This window comes from Pelophylax lessonae (assembly GCF_965119305.1).
Source record: "Pelophylax lessonae genome assembly, chromosome: 10".
Lineage (NCBI taxonomy): Eukaryota > Metazoa > Chordata > Amphibia > Anura > Ranidae > Pelophylax > Pelophylax lessonae.
The window spans coordinates 216,988,696-217,002,035 of NC_138777.1; the positions used below are offsets into that span (position 1 = coordinate 216,988,696).

The 13,340-nt window shown below is 43.8% G+C and overlaps 1 protein-coding gene across 1 annotated transcript in view; it reads left to right on the forward strand.

Moving 5' to 3' along the window:
• SLC7A9 (solute carrier family 7 member 9) overlaps positions 1-13,340 on the forward strand; it is an 85,840-nt gene that overhangs the window by 44,655 nt on the left and 27,845 nt on the right. The window contains exons 5-6 of the mRNA XM_082270437.1: positions 5,020-5,145; positions 6,453-6,552. Of these exons, the coding sequence (XP_082126563.1) occupies positions 5,020-5,145; positions 6,453-6,552 (226 nt within the window). The remainder of the gene's footprint in view (positions 1-5,019; positions 5,146-6,452; positions 6,553-13,340) is intronic.

Sequence of the window (13,340 nt, forward strand, 5' to 3'; positions counted from 1 at the left end):
AAGTGAACTGAGAGAAAACTTCTCAGTTTACTAAATGTACACCAAACCCTTTCAGGAAATAACAATACAACATAACATACTTATAGAGGTAAAGCTGCAGAACTATTTACATATGGTGAAGTAGCGTATGTTTGCTAGGAACTAACATGAGCTGTACTGTTGGGCAAACCATAAAAACTCCACCAATTGGGAATATGTCACGGGGGAATTTGTTTAGTAAATAGTATAGTATACAGTATATAGGAGACCATGCATATGGCTCATGATAATACAGTGTACATTTTATTGGAATAAAATGTAAAGAGAATTACAGCGGTAGAGAATGAAGTAAGAGAAGCATGAAGGAGGTGAAACAGGTAAAGTTCTAAAATAAAACAGAGAGAAAGGGAAAGTCAAAAAATAATGGTGGATGGTGAAAGGCTAGGAGTAAAGGGGATGGGGGAATATCCCAGCGACTGCCAACAAGGGGAAGGAGTTGAAGGGCAGGCGTGATTGCAATTATAATTGGAGTAGCCATATAGTTAAGGGTAGTTGAGTTATGGTTGCCGAATGAAATTTATGATGGTTACCTTTTATTATTGTGGTCAATTTCTTAGTGATAAGTGTACCTTGTGTTCTACTTTTAACTTCAAGGAAGTAGAGAGAAGAAAATGTCCAAGCTTGAGCAACTGTTACCTTTGTACCTAAAAAATGTGGTTTATCAGTGTTCTACTATTATTGGAAATATTTTCTATAGGTTTGTGGAACGTGTCCTCTCAAACCATTAATGACGTACCTTGGGTCAGGTCCGTCATATGTGTGTCCTACAGGTTTCACCATAAGTGTGTAGCACCCTGGTCCTAAACCGGGGCTACTATGCAAATTTATTTTTTAGCTGGGCTGTAGGCAGCTCAGATTGATTATACAGTTTATCTGGTCTTTCCCTAATCTCAAATAGGTTGTGCATTTCTAACTGTCTCCTGTTGGTGTCACCGGTACCACAGGCCAGTATGAGATAGTACAACGAGGTTGGGTTATGAATATCTATTTGTCTTCCAGCCAGCCCAGTAGGATTTTCTTGGCCACTGGTGCATTCTGAGAGAGCATATATATTTGGGTGGGGCCATGAGCCCGCTCTCTTGCCTCAGGCCCTCTTGGCCTGGGGATATGTTGCTAAAGTGTGCTCTGCAAGTACAAACCCAATTCCAAAAAAGTTGGGACGCTGTACAAATTGTGAGTAAAAAAGGAATGGACTAATTTACAAATCTCATAAACTTATATTTTATTAACAATATAATATAGATAACATATCAAATGTTGAAAGTGAGACATTTTGAAATGTCGTGCCAAATATTGGCACATTTTGGATTTCATGAGAGCTACACATTCTAAAAAAGTTGGGACAGGTAGCAATAAGAGGCCAGAAAAGTTAAATGTACATATAACAGCTGGAGGACCAATTTGCAACTTATTTGGTCAATTGGCAACATGATTGGGTATAAAAAGAGCCTCTCAGAGTGGCAGTGTCTCTCAGAAGTCATGATGGGCAGAGGATCACCAATTCCCCCAATGCTACGGCGAAAAATAGTGGAGCAATATCAGAAAGGAATTTTTCAGAGAAAATTTGCAAAGAGTTTGAAGTTATCATCATCTACAGTGCATAATATCATCCAAAGATACAGAGAATCTGGAACAATCTCTGTGCGTAAGGGCCAAGGCCGGAAAACCATACTGGATGGCGGTGATCTTTGGGCCTTTAGACGGCACTGCATCACATAAAGGAATGCTACTGTAATGGAAATCACAACATGGGCTCAGGAATACTTCCAGAAAACATTTTCGGTGAACACAGTCCACCGTGCCATTCGCTGTTGCCGGCTAAAACGCTATAGGCCAAAAAAGAAGCCATATCTAAACATGATCCAGAAGCGCAGGTGTTTTTTCTGGGCCAAGGCTCATTTAAAATGGTCTGTGGCAAAGTGGAAAACTGTTCTGTGGTCAGACGAATCAAAACTTTAAGTTATTTTTGGAAAACCGGGACGCCATGTCATCTGGACTAAAGAGGACAAGGACAACCAAAGTTGTTATCAGCTTACACATCTGGAAAAGCACCATCAATGCTGAAAGGTATATCCAAGTTCTAGAACAACATATGCTCCCATCCAGACTTTGTCTCTGTCAGGAAAGACCTTGTATTTTCCAACATGACAATGCCAGACCACATACTGCATCAATTACAAGATTATGGCTGCGTAGAGGAAGGATCCAGGTACTGCAATGACCAGCCTGCAGTCCAGATCTTTCACCCATAGAAAACATTTTGTGCATCATAAAGAGGAAGATGCGACAAAGAAGACGTAAGACAGTTGAGCAACTAGAAGCCTGTATTAGACAAGAATGGGACAACATTCCTATTCCTAAACTTCAGCAACTTGTCTCCTCAGTCCCCAGACGTTTGCAGACTGTTATAAAAAGAAGGGGGGATGCCAAACAGTGGTGAACACGGCCTTGTCGCAACTTTTTTGAGATGTGTTGATGCCATGAAATTTAAAATCAACTTATTTTTCCCTTAAAATAATACATTTTCTCAGTTCAAACATTTGATATGTCATCTATGTTGTATTCTGAATAAAATATTGAAATTTGGAACGTCCACATCATTACATTCTGTTTTTATTCACAATTTGTACAGTGTCCCAACTTTTTTGGAATCGGGTTTGTAGGCCCAGAAGCCTGCCTGAGGCCTACGGATCCTGAGGTGGTCCTTAGGCTGTCTTGCCCGGCGTGGAAGAATCCAAGCCAAATAGAGAAAGAACCAGGGGAGGACTCTTGCTGGAGGGAGTCACATACCTGCCAACTGTCCCGTTTTACCCGGGACAATCCTGGCAAATAGGAGCCTGTCCCGGTTAATTTACACTGTCCCTGTTAATCAGGGACAATGTAAATCATTTTTTTTTTTTTATTTTGTGCCACACAGTGTCGCTCTCACCCCAGCTAGGTGTTGTAGTTCTGGCAGCAGGTTGTCTCTCTCTCTGTCCCCGCTCACTCTTCCCGTCTGTCGCAAATTTAACGTGTCACCGGAGGCAGGGCGTCAGCATGGTGTAGTTTCCAAAATCCGCCAGCAGGGGGAGGCAGAGCACCTTCCGACAAGCTGGAGGCCTCACACTCCATTAATTACTACTATTAATAATGTTTTTTATAGATATAATTTTTACACCTGTTAATTGATACATATATATAGTTTTCTAGCTCTAGATAAATGTGTGTACATATCCGTGTATGTGTATGTGTGTGCATATATATATATTGCTCAAAAAAATGAAAACAGACCTCAATCCTCAATGGGAAAAATCTCCTGCTGGATATCTATACTGGTATGGACTCGGTAATGTGTTAGGATCTATACTGGTATGGACTCGGTAATGTGTTAGGATCTATACTGGTATGAACTCTGTAATGTGTTAGGATCTATACTGGTATGGACTGGGTAATGTGTTAGGATGATATGTACTGGGTAATGTGTTAGGATCTATACTGGTATGGACTGGGTAATGTGTTAGGATCTATACTGGTATGGACTGGGTAATGTGTTAGGATGATATGTACTGGGTAATGTGTTAGGATCTATACTGGTGTGAACTGGGTAATGTGTTAGGATCTATACTGGTGTGAACTGGGTAATGTGTTAGGATCTATACTGGTGTGAACTGGGTAATGTGTTAGGATCTATACTGGTATGGACTGGGTAATGTGTTAGGATGATATGTACTGGGTAATGTGTTAGGATCTATACTGGTATGGACTGGGTAATGTGTTAGGATCTATACTGGTATGGACTGGGTAATGTGTTAGGAAGGAAAGGATGCCACATTGTTTTATGTAAATTAAAATTATCACCCTACAGAGGGCTGAATTCAAAGACAGGTGAATAAAGTGTGAAATGTGCTCAGGTGTGACCATACAAAAAATGTAAATATAAATAAAGTGCAAGGTGTAAATAAGTACAATAAAACCTAATTATACCAGACAGTATAATCATACTTATTTACACCTTGCACTTTATTTACATTTACATATTACATTTTTTGTACGGTCACACCTGAGCACATTTCACACTTTAGAATTGCAGGGAATTGTGATGAGAATTTTAAACTTTAGGCAGAAGTAGTGCAGCTGAATGGGAGAATTATTCCAACTCTGCTACTTTGGCCTCAAGTTTTCAATTCCCTTTTCAATTTCCTGTAATTCTCTCTTTATGAAGTAGACCCTATAATCTGATAAGTAGGCGGAGATTAATTATGCAGAGTGGGTGGAGCTTCAGGGAAGTGGGTGTGGTAAATAATTGATGGCTGCGCTGCAAAGTGTCCCTGGAAATTTTTTTTCAAATGTTGGCAACTATGGAGTCAGGATGAAGGCCGATCTCTCAGGAGGGCCTGGTGACATGTTTGGAGGACGCACCTACATCTAAAACGTGTTTTCAGTGTTGCCGGGTCGGCTTAAAGGTTCTGACACTGTGAAGCTGTACTTTTCCTGGATCTAAGGAGTCTGCAAGTGATCTGCTACTGGTACCTGAGACCCCTAACCCTCTCTCCTACTACCATCTTCCAAGTTCTACATTAAAGCTTTGAAAAAAATCAAAAGTGAATGGCGTCTACTTTTTGTTCAAAACGCCCCATTATAGCAATGGATTCAGCCAAGGGGTAAATGCTAACAGCCTCCCTGTCTTTGGAGGTCACAGGGGTGCTACAAGTGTGTCCTTACTGTACACATCTATCTTGACCAATGCCTCCTGCCATGTTTTTTCGTATTACTCCCGCTGGAAATGGGAACTATAAAAAAACATATCTCTAGAAGAAAGGGATGACATATTTCTCATCTATCCTTAAAGCTCTATAAATGTACAGGCAGAACTCCTATAAGGTTCTTTCACATTGATATTTCACCTCTTAGCTAGATTTAGAATAAATGTTATGGGTGTCAGAGACACTTTTCCTTTTTTGTACACAAATCCAACAACTTCTGTTACCTTCTCTCTGGCAGTGGCGATCACAGTGGTAAATTGTCTGAGTGTGAAGTGGGCCAGCTACCTCCAGAACTTCCTCACGGTGGCCAAAATGATCATTGTCATCATCATCATTGTTAGCGGCATTGTGCTGCTAATTCAAGGTGGGTACCGTACCACACATCAAAGTTTCATCACTACCATGGTTCCAAGTATGTAAATGCACTGGTGGGGCACATGGGGTCAGGTCCCCACACGGTACCTTCACCAGAGCCATTTTGTCTCTGTTAACTGTCGTTTTTGAACTGGCTGCAGCTTTGGCATCATTGGTATTGCTTACTTTGGTATTATTAGCAACCAGCTGACCCAATCATCTACCTCAGCCAGATATATTGAACCTGTCAAAAAAAGATGTATCTTGTTAATGAGTAGTAGACACCAAATATGGGCACCACATGGTGTGTGTAGGTTTAGTTGTGAGAACAGCTCCATTGAGTTCCTGAGCCTGGTAAACTTTCTCTTCAGCTTTCTGCCACTGCGCCATCATCCCAGGGGTGTAACTACAGGGGATGCAGGGGTTGCAATTGCAACCGGGACCCATGCTCCAGGGGGCCTGTGCAGTTCCCCTGTACACCTGGATAGGAGGGGTGGCAGGGGCAGCATGTAGAGAAATCACTGTCCTCCTTTTTCCTCCTGCAGCTGCAGGAGGAAAATGGAGGAGATTGGTTCCTCTGTATGCTGCCCCCGCTGCTCCTCCTATCCAGTTCACTTGTGTTCTGCTGTCTCTGGGCCCCTGTGTGCTCCCTTGGTTCCCCCCCTCCCCCCGACTGTGTTCCCTTCCCTCTCCTGCCAGCTGCTGCAGGGGATGTGTCACAATAGAGAACCAGGAAGTGGTCGGTAAATATGTAATTTACCAGCTCCTTCCTTTTCTGAATGGACAGAGTCATAGTCAGTGACATTGTAAAAAAAAATTAAAATATCAAAAACTAAAAACTACTGACACCAGTGGGTGAACTTCCAGGATCGCAAAGGTCACACTTGTAACCGCGCCCTGGCATTCCACCACCATGGGGAGGCCCCAAGATGGCAGGAAGGGGGCCCACTGCATAACTTGTGAAAGGGTCCCGCTGCGGGACCGTAATAAAGGGCCCCACAACAAGAGCAAAGGGTCCCAGGATCAGTGGGAAGAACTCCAGGCTTGAAGGGAAGGGCCCTGGCCAGGGGTCCGGGGGGGCCTTCATGGTTTCTTGCACCGGGCCCTGGAGGTTCCAGTTACGCCTCTGCATCATCCTAAAAGTCTGTGTGGGTACCTCCGCCATGTGGCCTAGTGTTGTACCACCCCACTGGGCCCTTGCCAATAGTACAACTGCATGGCCCTTGCAACCTGCCCCTTACTGTTATATTTAGGTTAGACAGGAGCTAACAAACAGAAAATGTTAAGTGCAAACTGACAATGTTTCTGCTCCTCCAGGAAACACGCAGAACTTTGTGAACAGCTTTGAAGGTTCTTCCATCACAGCAGGAGGCATCAGCCTGGCTCTGTACAACGGTCTCTGGGCATATGATGGATGGTAGGTAGACAATTAGACACTTGTCCACATTACTAAATACTTTTATTTTGTATGTAAAAAAAAAAAAGTACTTCTCTCTTGCTGTAAAAATGGGCTTTGGACTCCATGATGTCACACCATAGGCAAAAATGACACTCTCCTGGTTTACAGGCGCACTGTGAGTGCTTGACCTCTATCTATCTATCTGATTCACATTGTGGCTAATATTTTTTATGTGCATATTTAAAAATCAGTAAAAGATTGTAGGTCCTTTTTCAAGTGATGATGAGAAAAACATGAGAGCTAAAAACAAGTTTACCTTCAAAACAAAGGCAACTCCCATATTGTAGATTCACCAAAGGGTTTTCAAGAGTGGGACACCCATTTTGTACTTTAAACTGGGTTCAGATTAAACCAGCAGGGCTCTCTATGGGTGTGCCCTGAAGATGGCATCATGTACCTTTTTTACCTTCCATGCTTTAAGTGACATATACAGCATAGTAAAGGCTTTGTATAGGGCTGTGTTTAATTCATCTTCCATCTCTCATCAACTTTATTGGCTTAATGAGAATCCATAGTACTGTTATTGGTTTTCAGATATACTTGTGAGGCTGTAAAAGAGATAAGCTTTGTAAGATGTGTAAACGTCTTTACTGATGTGTAATAATGTATTATTATTATTAATCTTATCTGGTAGGTCTTTACTGATGTGTAATAATGTATTATCATCTTTCTTCTAGGTATTGTATATAATTATAAATGTGCGGGGGGGGGGGGCAGCTATGAGGCTGATCTTTCTCACGTGTATATTGAAAAATCAATAAAAGATTGTAGGTAATTGTAATTTTTAAAGTGATCATGATAGAAACATGAGAGTTGCCATTGTTGGTGCCAGGCCTCAAACCTATCAGTCGAAACCTGGCTTCTCTTATCTAGTTAGCCACTGTCCCTGGAACAGGTACTCTAGCTGCCTGCTTTTTCTGGGCCAATGACTCACTGGCCATTGGCCAAGGATAAGGATCACAGCCCCAAAGCCTGCATTTTTAAAGGGACACCATCACCTTGTCCTCTACCCTCCTCTTCACCCCTTGGTCTTCCATCACCGCACCATTTATACTCAACTTGCCAATTCTGTTGCTTGCAGGTATGAAGGAGCATGTGACCTCCTTCCATGGGGCAGTAATAGGGTCTAGCAGGAGGGAGTGACATCCCAGCTCCCTTTGGTGTCTAAAGCTGGCGATACATTAGTAGAATTTCCTTTGAAATCTTTTGTTTTAAGAATATTCATTTGATTTTCTAATCATTATTTCTTAACTATTGGTGCTCTTTGTATTGTAGCGCTGCCCCCGTAAGGACTGCCAGATTTCACTTTACGGGTTCCCCTGAGTTACCAGCATTCAATAATGACTGTTTCAAGTTCTTACTTTCTCCTTCCTTGGCTTGCTCCAATAATCAGTCCATGGGGTATTTTAGTTGTTGTTTTTGTTTTATTTTAAATAGGGGGATAGGAGAAGGGAATAGTGGCATACTCTAATTTGAACTATAGACAATGTTTGAGGACTCCTATCTTTTGATACAGCCAGGCTGTTGATTCACCCTGCCACTATGGATGAACTTGGATTAAGTCTCTTTCCTTAAGACAACTTGGTGAACTGACAATTATCTTCAGGACACTCTCACTAGCATTCCCTTTCTTCTCCACTGCTGACACCTGTCCACTGACTATTCTACACGTAGGGGTGGCCCCCCTCAGGTCAGGCCCCTTGACACGAGTCTCTTTACTCATGATAGTGTGGTCCCAGGGTCTCCAGTGTCTCCCCTCTCAGTTAGCTCTCCTGGACCTCTGGGTTCAGCTCCTCTCTTCCATTCCTCAGGCCCTCAGGATGACCTCCGGCGACCGCATGGCACCTCTTCAGAGGAGGAAGCAGCCGCCCTCTCCCTCCGGGACTCTGCTCTCCAGCCAAAGACCCCGCAGCACATGTGCTCCTGGCTTTTATACAGTATCCCAGAATTCACCTAGATGACCCGCCCTCTGCCAATCACCAGGAATGTATCAAAAGCTTATGCACTTATTCGTCAGGTTTCCTCCCACTATCCAACATGCCTGCTTATTGGACCAGGGTGAAATACCCTCTAGACTGAATGAATCGCATACTGAGCACAATGAGCAGACCTCACTAACAGATCCTGCTCTCTGGTAGTCAGAAAGCAATATAGATTTACCTGCAGCCAATCTGGAAAGCAGACAGAGATCAAAACTATACACTCTCGCGAGCGCCTACCTAGAAGGATGCTACAGTATTTTTCCAGACCTGTGCAGTGATCCAGTGTGAAACTTACCCCTGTACAGGAGCTTCCTGCAATAAAGACCCAGCACTCTCTCCCTGTGCAGGGGGACTGGTCTTGTCTCTGCTCCCTCCTGTAGTTTTTCTGCAGGCAGCCAATAGTTGGTGAGGCCTTGACCGCTCCACAGCTCCACTCTCTGCACAGCACAGTAATTATTTCCACTGCTTATTCTTCTTCAAGGTAAGTTAATATCTGGGTTTGCAAAGACATTAGATGAACAAAAAGTGGATTTATACCCTTATATACCCTTTGCGGCTTTTGAGGAAAATTATGAAATGAAAGTTTTTATGCCCAGAGTTACTCTTGGCTTTTGCATTGGACACATTTTTGGGATGCCGCTGTAGAGTGCATGCTGTGGTTCTTTCCCCTACATCACTTTTGTGTCCTATAGTATCATATTGGCTGGCACAAGGAACCACATAATGCAAAGGAAAATCGGGAGTTTGAAAAGTTTTGGATGCTGAAGATTTTTCAGCCAAGGTAGCACTTGAAGACAGCAAAAACTGATGACCTGGGCCGTGGGAGGGGTAAGTATTCGTTAAGTAGCAACAGAGTCACTTTTAAAGCAAACCTGTGCTAGTAGGCACCTTCATTTCTCTTACATTCCCACATTGTTCTTCCCTGCCATCCCATCCATCTTCCTAAACCCAATGAAATACTCAATATTGGAGGGAACATTTGACACTCTCGCCTTTCTCCCAGTGTGGGGTGCTTTAGCGGTCAATCATCAGGAGGACTAACTCCTGTCATGTATGGGTGAAGGTAGAGTCCTCTGTGTAGGCTCCAGCGGGTCTATCTATCTATCTATCTATCTAATCTATCTAATCTATCTAATCTATCTAATCTATCTAATCTATCTAATCTATCTATCAGAACCAGGAGAAGAGGAGGTAAGAACCGGATTGCCTTAAAAAAATTAAAAACCACAACGGCAACTCCCATATTACAGGTTACCTAAAGGGTCTTCGAGAATAATTTGCACATTTTGTACCTAAAAGGGAAGTATATGGCCAAAGCTTTTTTTTTGGTCATACTTATCTTCTGGGTCACAGGAGTACACATACTTTTGATCTCCTGTGACCCAGAATTAGCCCTCAGTGGGCCATAGCCCACAGTCAGCTTAAGTGGCAGAGTTCTGGAAGGATCCTGGCAATATTGTTGGGATCCACCCAGCTGCCTGATTGACAGCTCGCTGTGGCTCTCGGCACATGCCTAAGAGCCAAAGCTAGCTGAACCTGTGCCCTCTCCAGCCCAGCACTCCAGTGAAGCAGGCAGTCACTGACCTCCTCTTTGAGCAGACTGAGAACTGAGCGATCGCGGTCCTGTGATCGCTCAGTTCTCTGTCTTAGAGCCGAAGTGTGGCAGCAACACAGCGATGCGGCAGCATAGAGGTGAGTATGAAGCTTTATTTCTTTTTTTTTTTTTTAAGCCCATGCTCCTAAAGTTAACCTGGGCTCAGATGAAACCAGCAGGGCTGGTCCCCTGGAGGTGGCAGCATGGACCCTTCATACCTTCCAGAGGTTCCAGGCTCCAAGTGACTTCATACAGCATAGTAACATATGGATGGATGGAATCTTCGTATAGGGCTACAAATATGTTCCACATTTGTTATTCATCATCTCCGATTAACTTTTATTTGTTTAAAGAGAATCCATAGTCCTCTTAATGATTTTCAGATATACATGTGAATGAGATCATAAGCCACATATAAATATACTTATTGATGTGTATGAATGTATGTTAAATCTTGCTTCTAGCTATTGTGTATGATTATATATGTACAGGGGTGCCGTTAGTAAAAACAGGAAGTATGTACTGGTATCTCTGTGACTTTTTGCATGTGTACTTGTAGGTAACCACACATTACCGGTAATGCTGACTAATGAAATCCTTTATTGAAGATTCAGCAGAAACACTTCTGGAACACTTGAAATCGGTTCTGTGTTTCATACGGATCATCGTTTAGTCACTTTTATCTCCATGATGGTGTTTAGTGTGAAAGGTGTAAAGCAGGGGTGTCAAACTCAATTTAATCGTGGGCCGCATCAGCAATATGGCTGCCCTCAAAGGGCCGGTTATATCTGTAGGATTATATGTCCAGAGCACCCCACGCCCCCTTACACTCTTACATGATATGTCAAGAACCCCCCCACCATCAGAAGTCAAGAGTCACCCACCCTTCCTTACATCACAATGCACCCCCTTACCTTATGCTGTTGCCAGGAAGAAGATGCGGGTGGATCTGGGAAGAAGGGCAGGGTCTGAAGGAGAACCAGAGGAGGGCTGGAGTCAGCTTCCAGAGTCTGCTGAATGCTGGGACCAGGGGAGGCAAAGGCAAGGTGGTGTTGCAGCCTGCACAGAGAGGTGCAGGATCTGTAGGAGGAGTTCTGCCCTCCTATCTGCTGCGGACTGCTGAGAAGGGGGGTGGGCAAAAACAAGTCTTTCTGCAGCTGCACAGAGAAGTGCAGGATCTGGCAAAGGAGTTCTGTCCTCTCTGCTGCTGACTACAGATACAAGATGGGGGCAGAGACAAGGGGGGTGCCGCAGGTGCAGGAGAGGTACGAGGACCACATGAAATGGCCTGGGGGGCCGCATTCGGCCCGCGGGCCTTGTGTTTGACACCTGTGGTGTAAAGGATTTGATTGTGTTTCTGCTGAATCTTCAATAAATAATTTTATGTGCAGTATTGCCGTTTTGTTACCTCTTTCGGTAATGAGGCAGGGGAGCACCTGGGAGCTCTGCAGGAGCTAATGTGTTGCCTTCTAATTTTTAATGTGACCAAAAGAGACGCTGTATGTCACTTTGGTAATAAAACCAATTTCCAAAAATAATTTTCTAATTGTAAGCCAACAGTCATGTCTGCATTAGTACACTGCACAATTTTGTCATCTGAAAGATGCCGGGGGTAAGAGCCAGGTGACGGATAATAGAACTTCTGTGGTTACGTATGAGAGTTAATGTCAACTGTGGCCGACCAATGGCTGATTGGGTGCCACCACTTAGTCCTGTGTTTTAACCTCTTGCCAACCTTAACAACTGTGCTTCCATGGCAGCTGAGGTTTCTGTGCTCCAGCAAAGTGATCAAGCTGTCAGTGACAGAACTGTTTTTTTTTATTAGTGTGTGATAATGAGGCCCGCGGTAATGTCTGGTGGCACCCAATACCTGTGTGTTACAACATGCTCGCAGAGGGAAGACATTTTCTTATAAATAGGATTAAACTATTTATAAAGGCCTATCTGTAGGATTTCATTATATCCATCTTGAAGTCATACTGTATCCTAGACAAATATCCTTACTTGATGATGGTAAGATTACTTCTGGGTCCTGTGCTGAGCGGCTGCCCTGCTGCATTCTGAACACAGGAGGTTGGATGCTCAGCTCAGGCGCCATTCAGGGAACACTGTTTTTCCCCAATGAACGCAAAGAGTTATCTGACTGGATGATATGGAGAGGTGGTGTGGTGACGTCACACTCTCCACCTTGTCCAATCAGAGAATGCTTTGCATTCATCGAGAAAAATGCAAAGCGTCCTGTGAATGGCGCCCGTACCAAAAGGGCGACTTCCTGTGTTCAGCAAGCAGCAGGTTAGCTGCTTGGCTTGGGGCCCAGAGGCTAGGGGTGATCACTGTAGTCTCTATAAATGTGCTGTGCTTCAATATAATAAAGAGCTTATTGTGCATACATGAAATAAATAGTGAAATATTAACTGGACCCGTGTTTTTTTTTTTTCTCAACTTATCTACGTCTGCCCTCATTAACGAAAAACAATAAGGATAAACGTCCATTTGTAATTCAAAGTCCACTTATCAGTCTCAATTAATTCCACTCAAGGACAGAAATCATTTTTTTTAAACAGTTTTTATTGCCACATGCCAATAGTTAAACAACAAACAATTTGAAGTTGGCATATTCCAAAATACAGATCAAACATAATAAAACAAAAGTACAATGCACAACCAGACATCAGCTTGCATAAGAGTAATTTGTAAAAATGGGGTATGGCGCTGCTCCACTTAAATTAAGTGCTAATCAGGGGAGGACTGGGCCAGGGGGCAGGGGGGCAATTGCCCCCCGAGCTGCTCTGATTCCCCGTAAAAAGGCTGCACCGCTTCTGCCACAGACATGGCTTAAAGATTCCTGGTGAAGAGGATTAAAAATTCCCCACCACTAACCTACTGAGTGCGGGATGAAGACAAGGAGAGAGCACAGCCCTCCCCCCCCCCAGCATGGATTGTGGAAACTGTGTCTGAGCATAGGCCGGTTCCATGCCCCACTTGAGACTCTTCTCCCCTGGCCAGCCCCCAGTTCTGCCAGTGAGTAGTGAGTACCCAGAGTGGAGCTTCAGCGTGGAATGGGGGTCAGGAGGAGGCCGGGAAGAGGAAGAGTGGGAGGGGGGCCGAGTCGCTGCACCATGGGCCTCTGGTTTGTACTTGCCCCCTGGGCCGAAAGTTGCCAGTCAGCC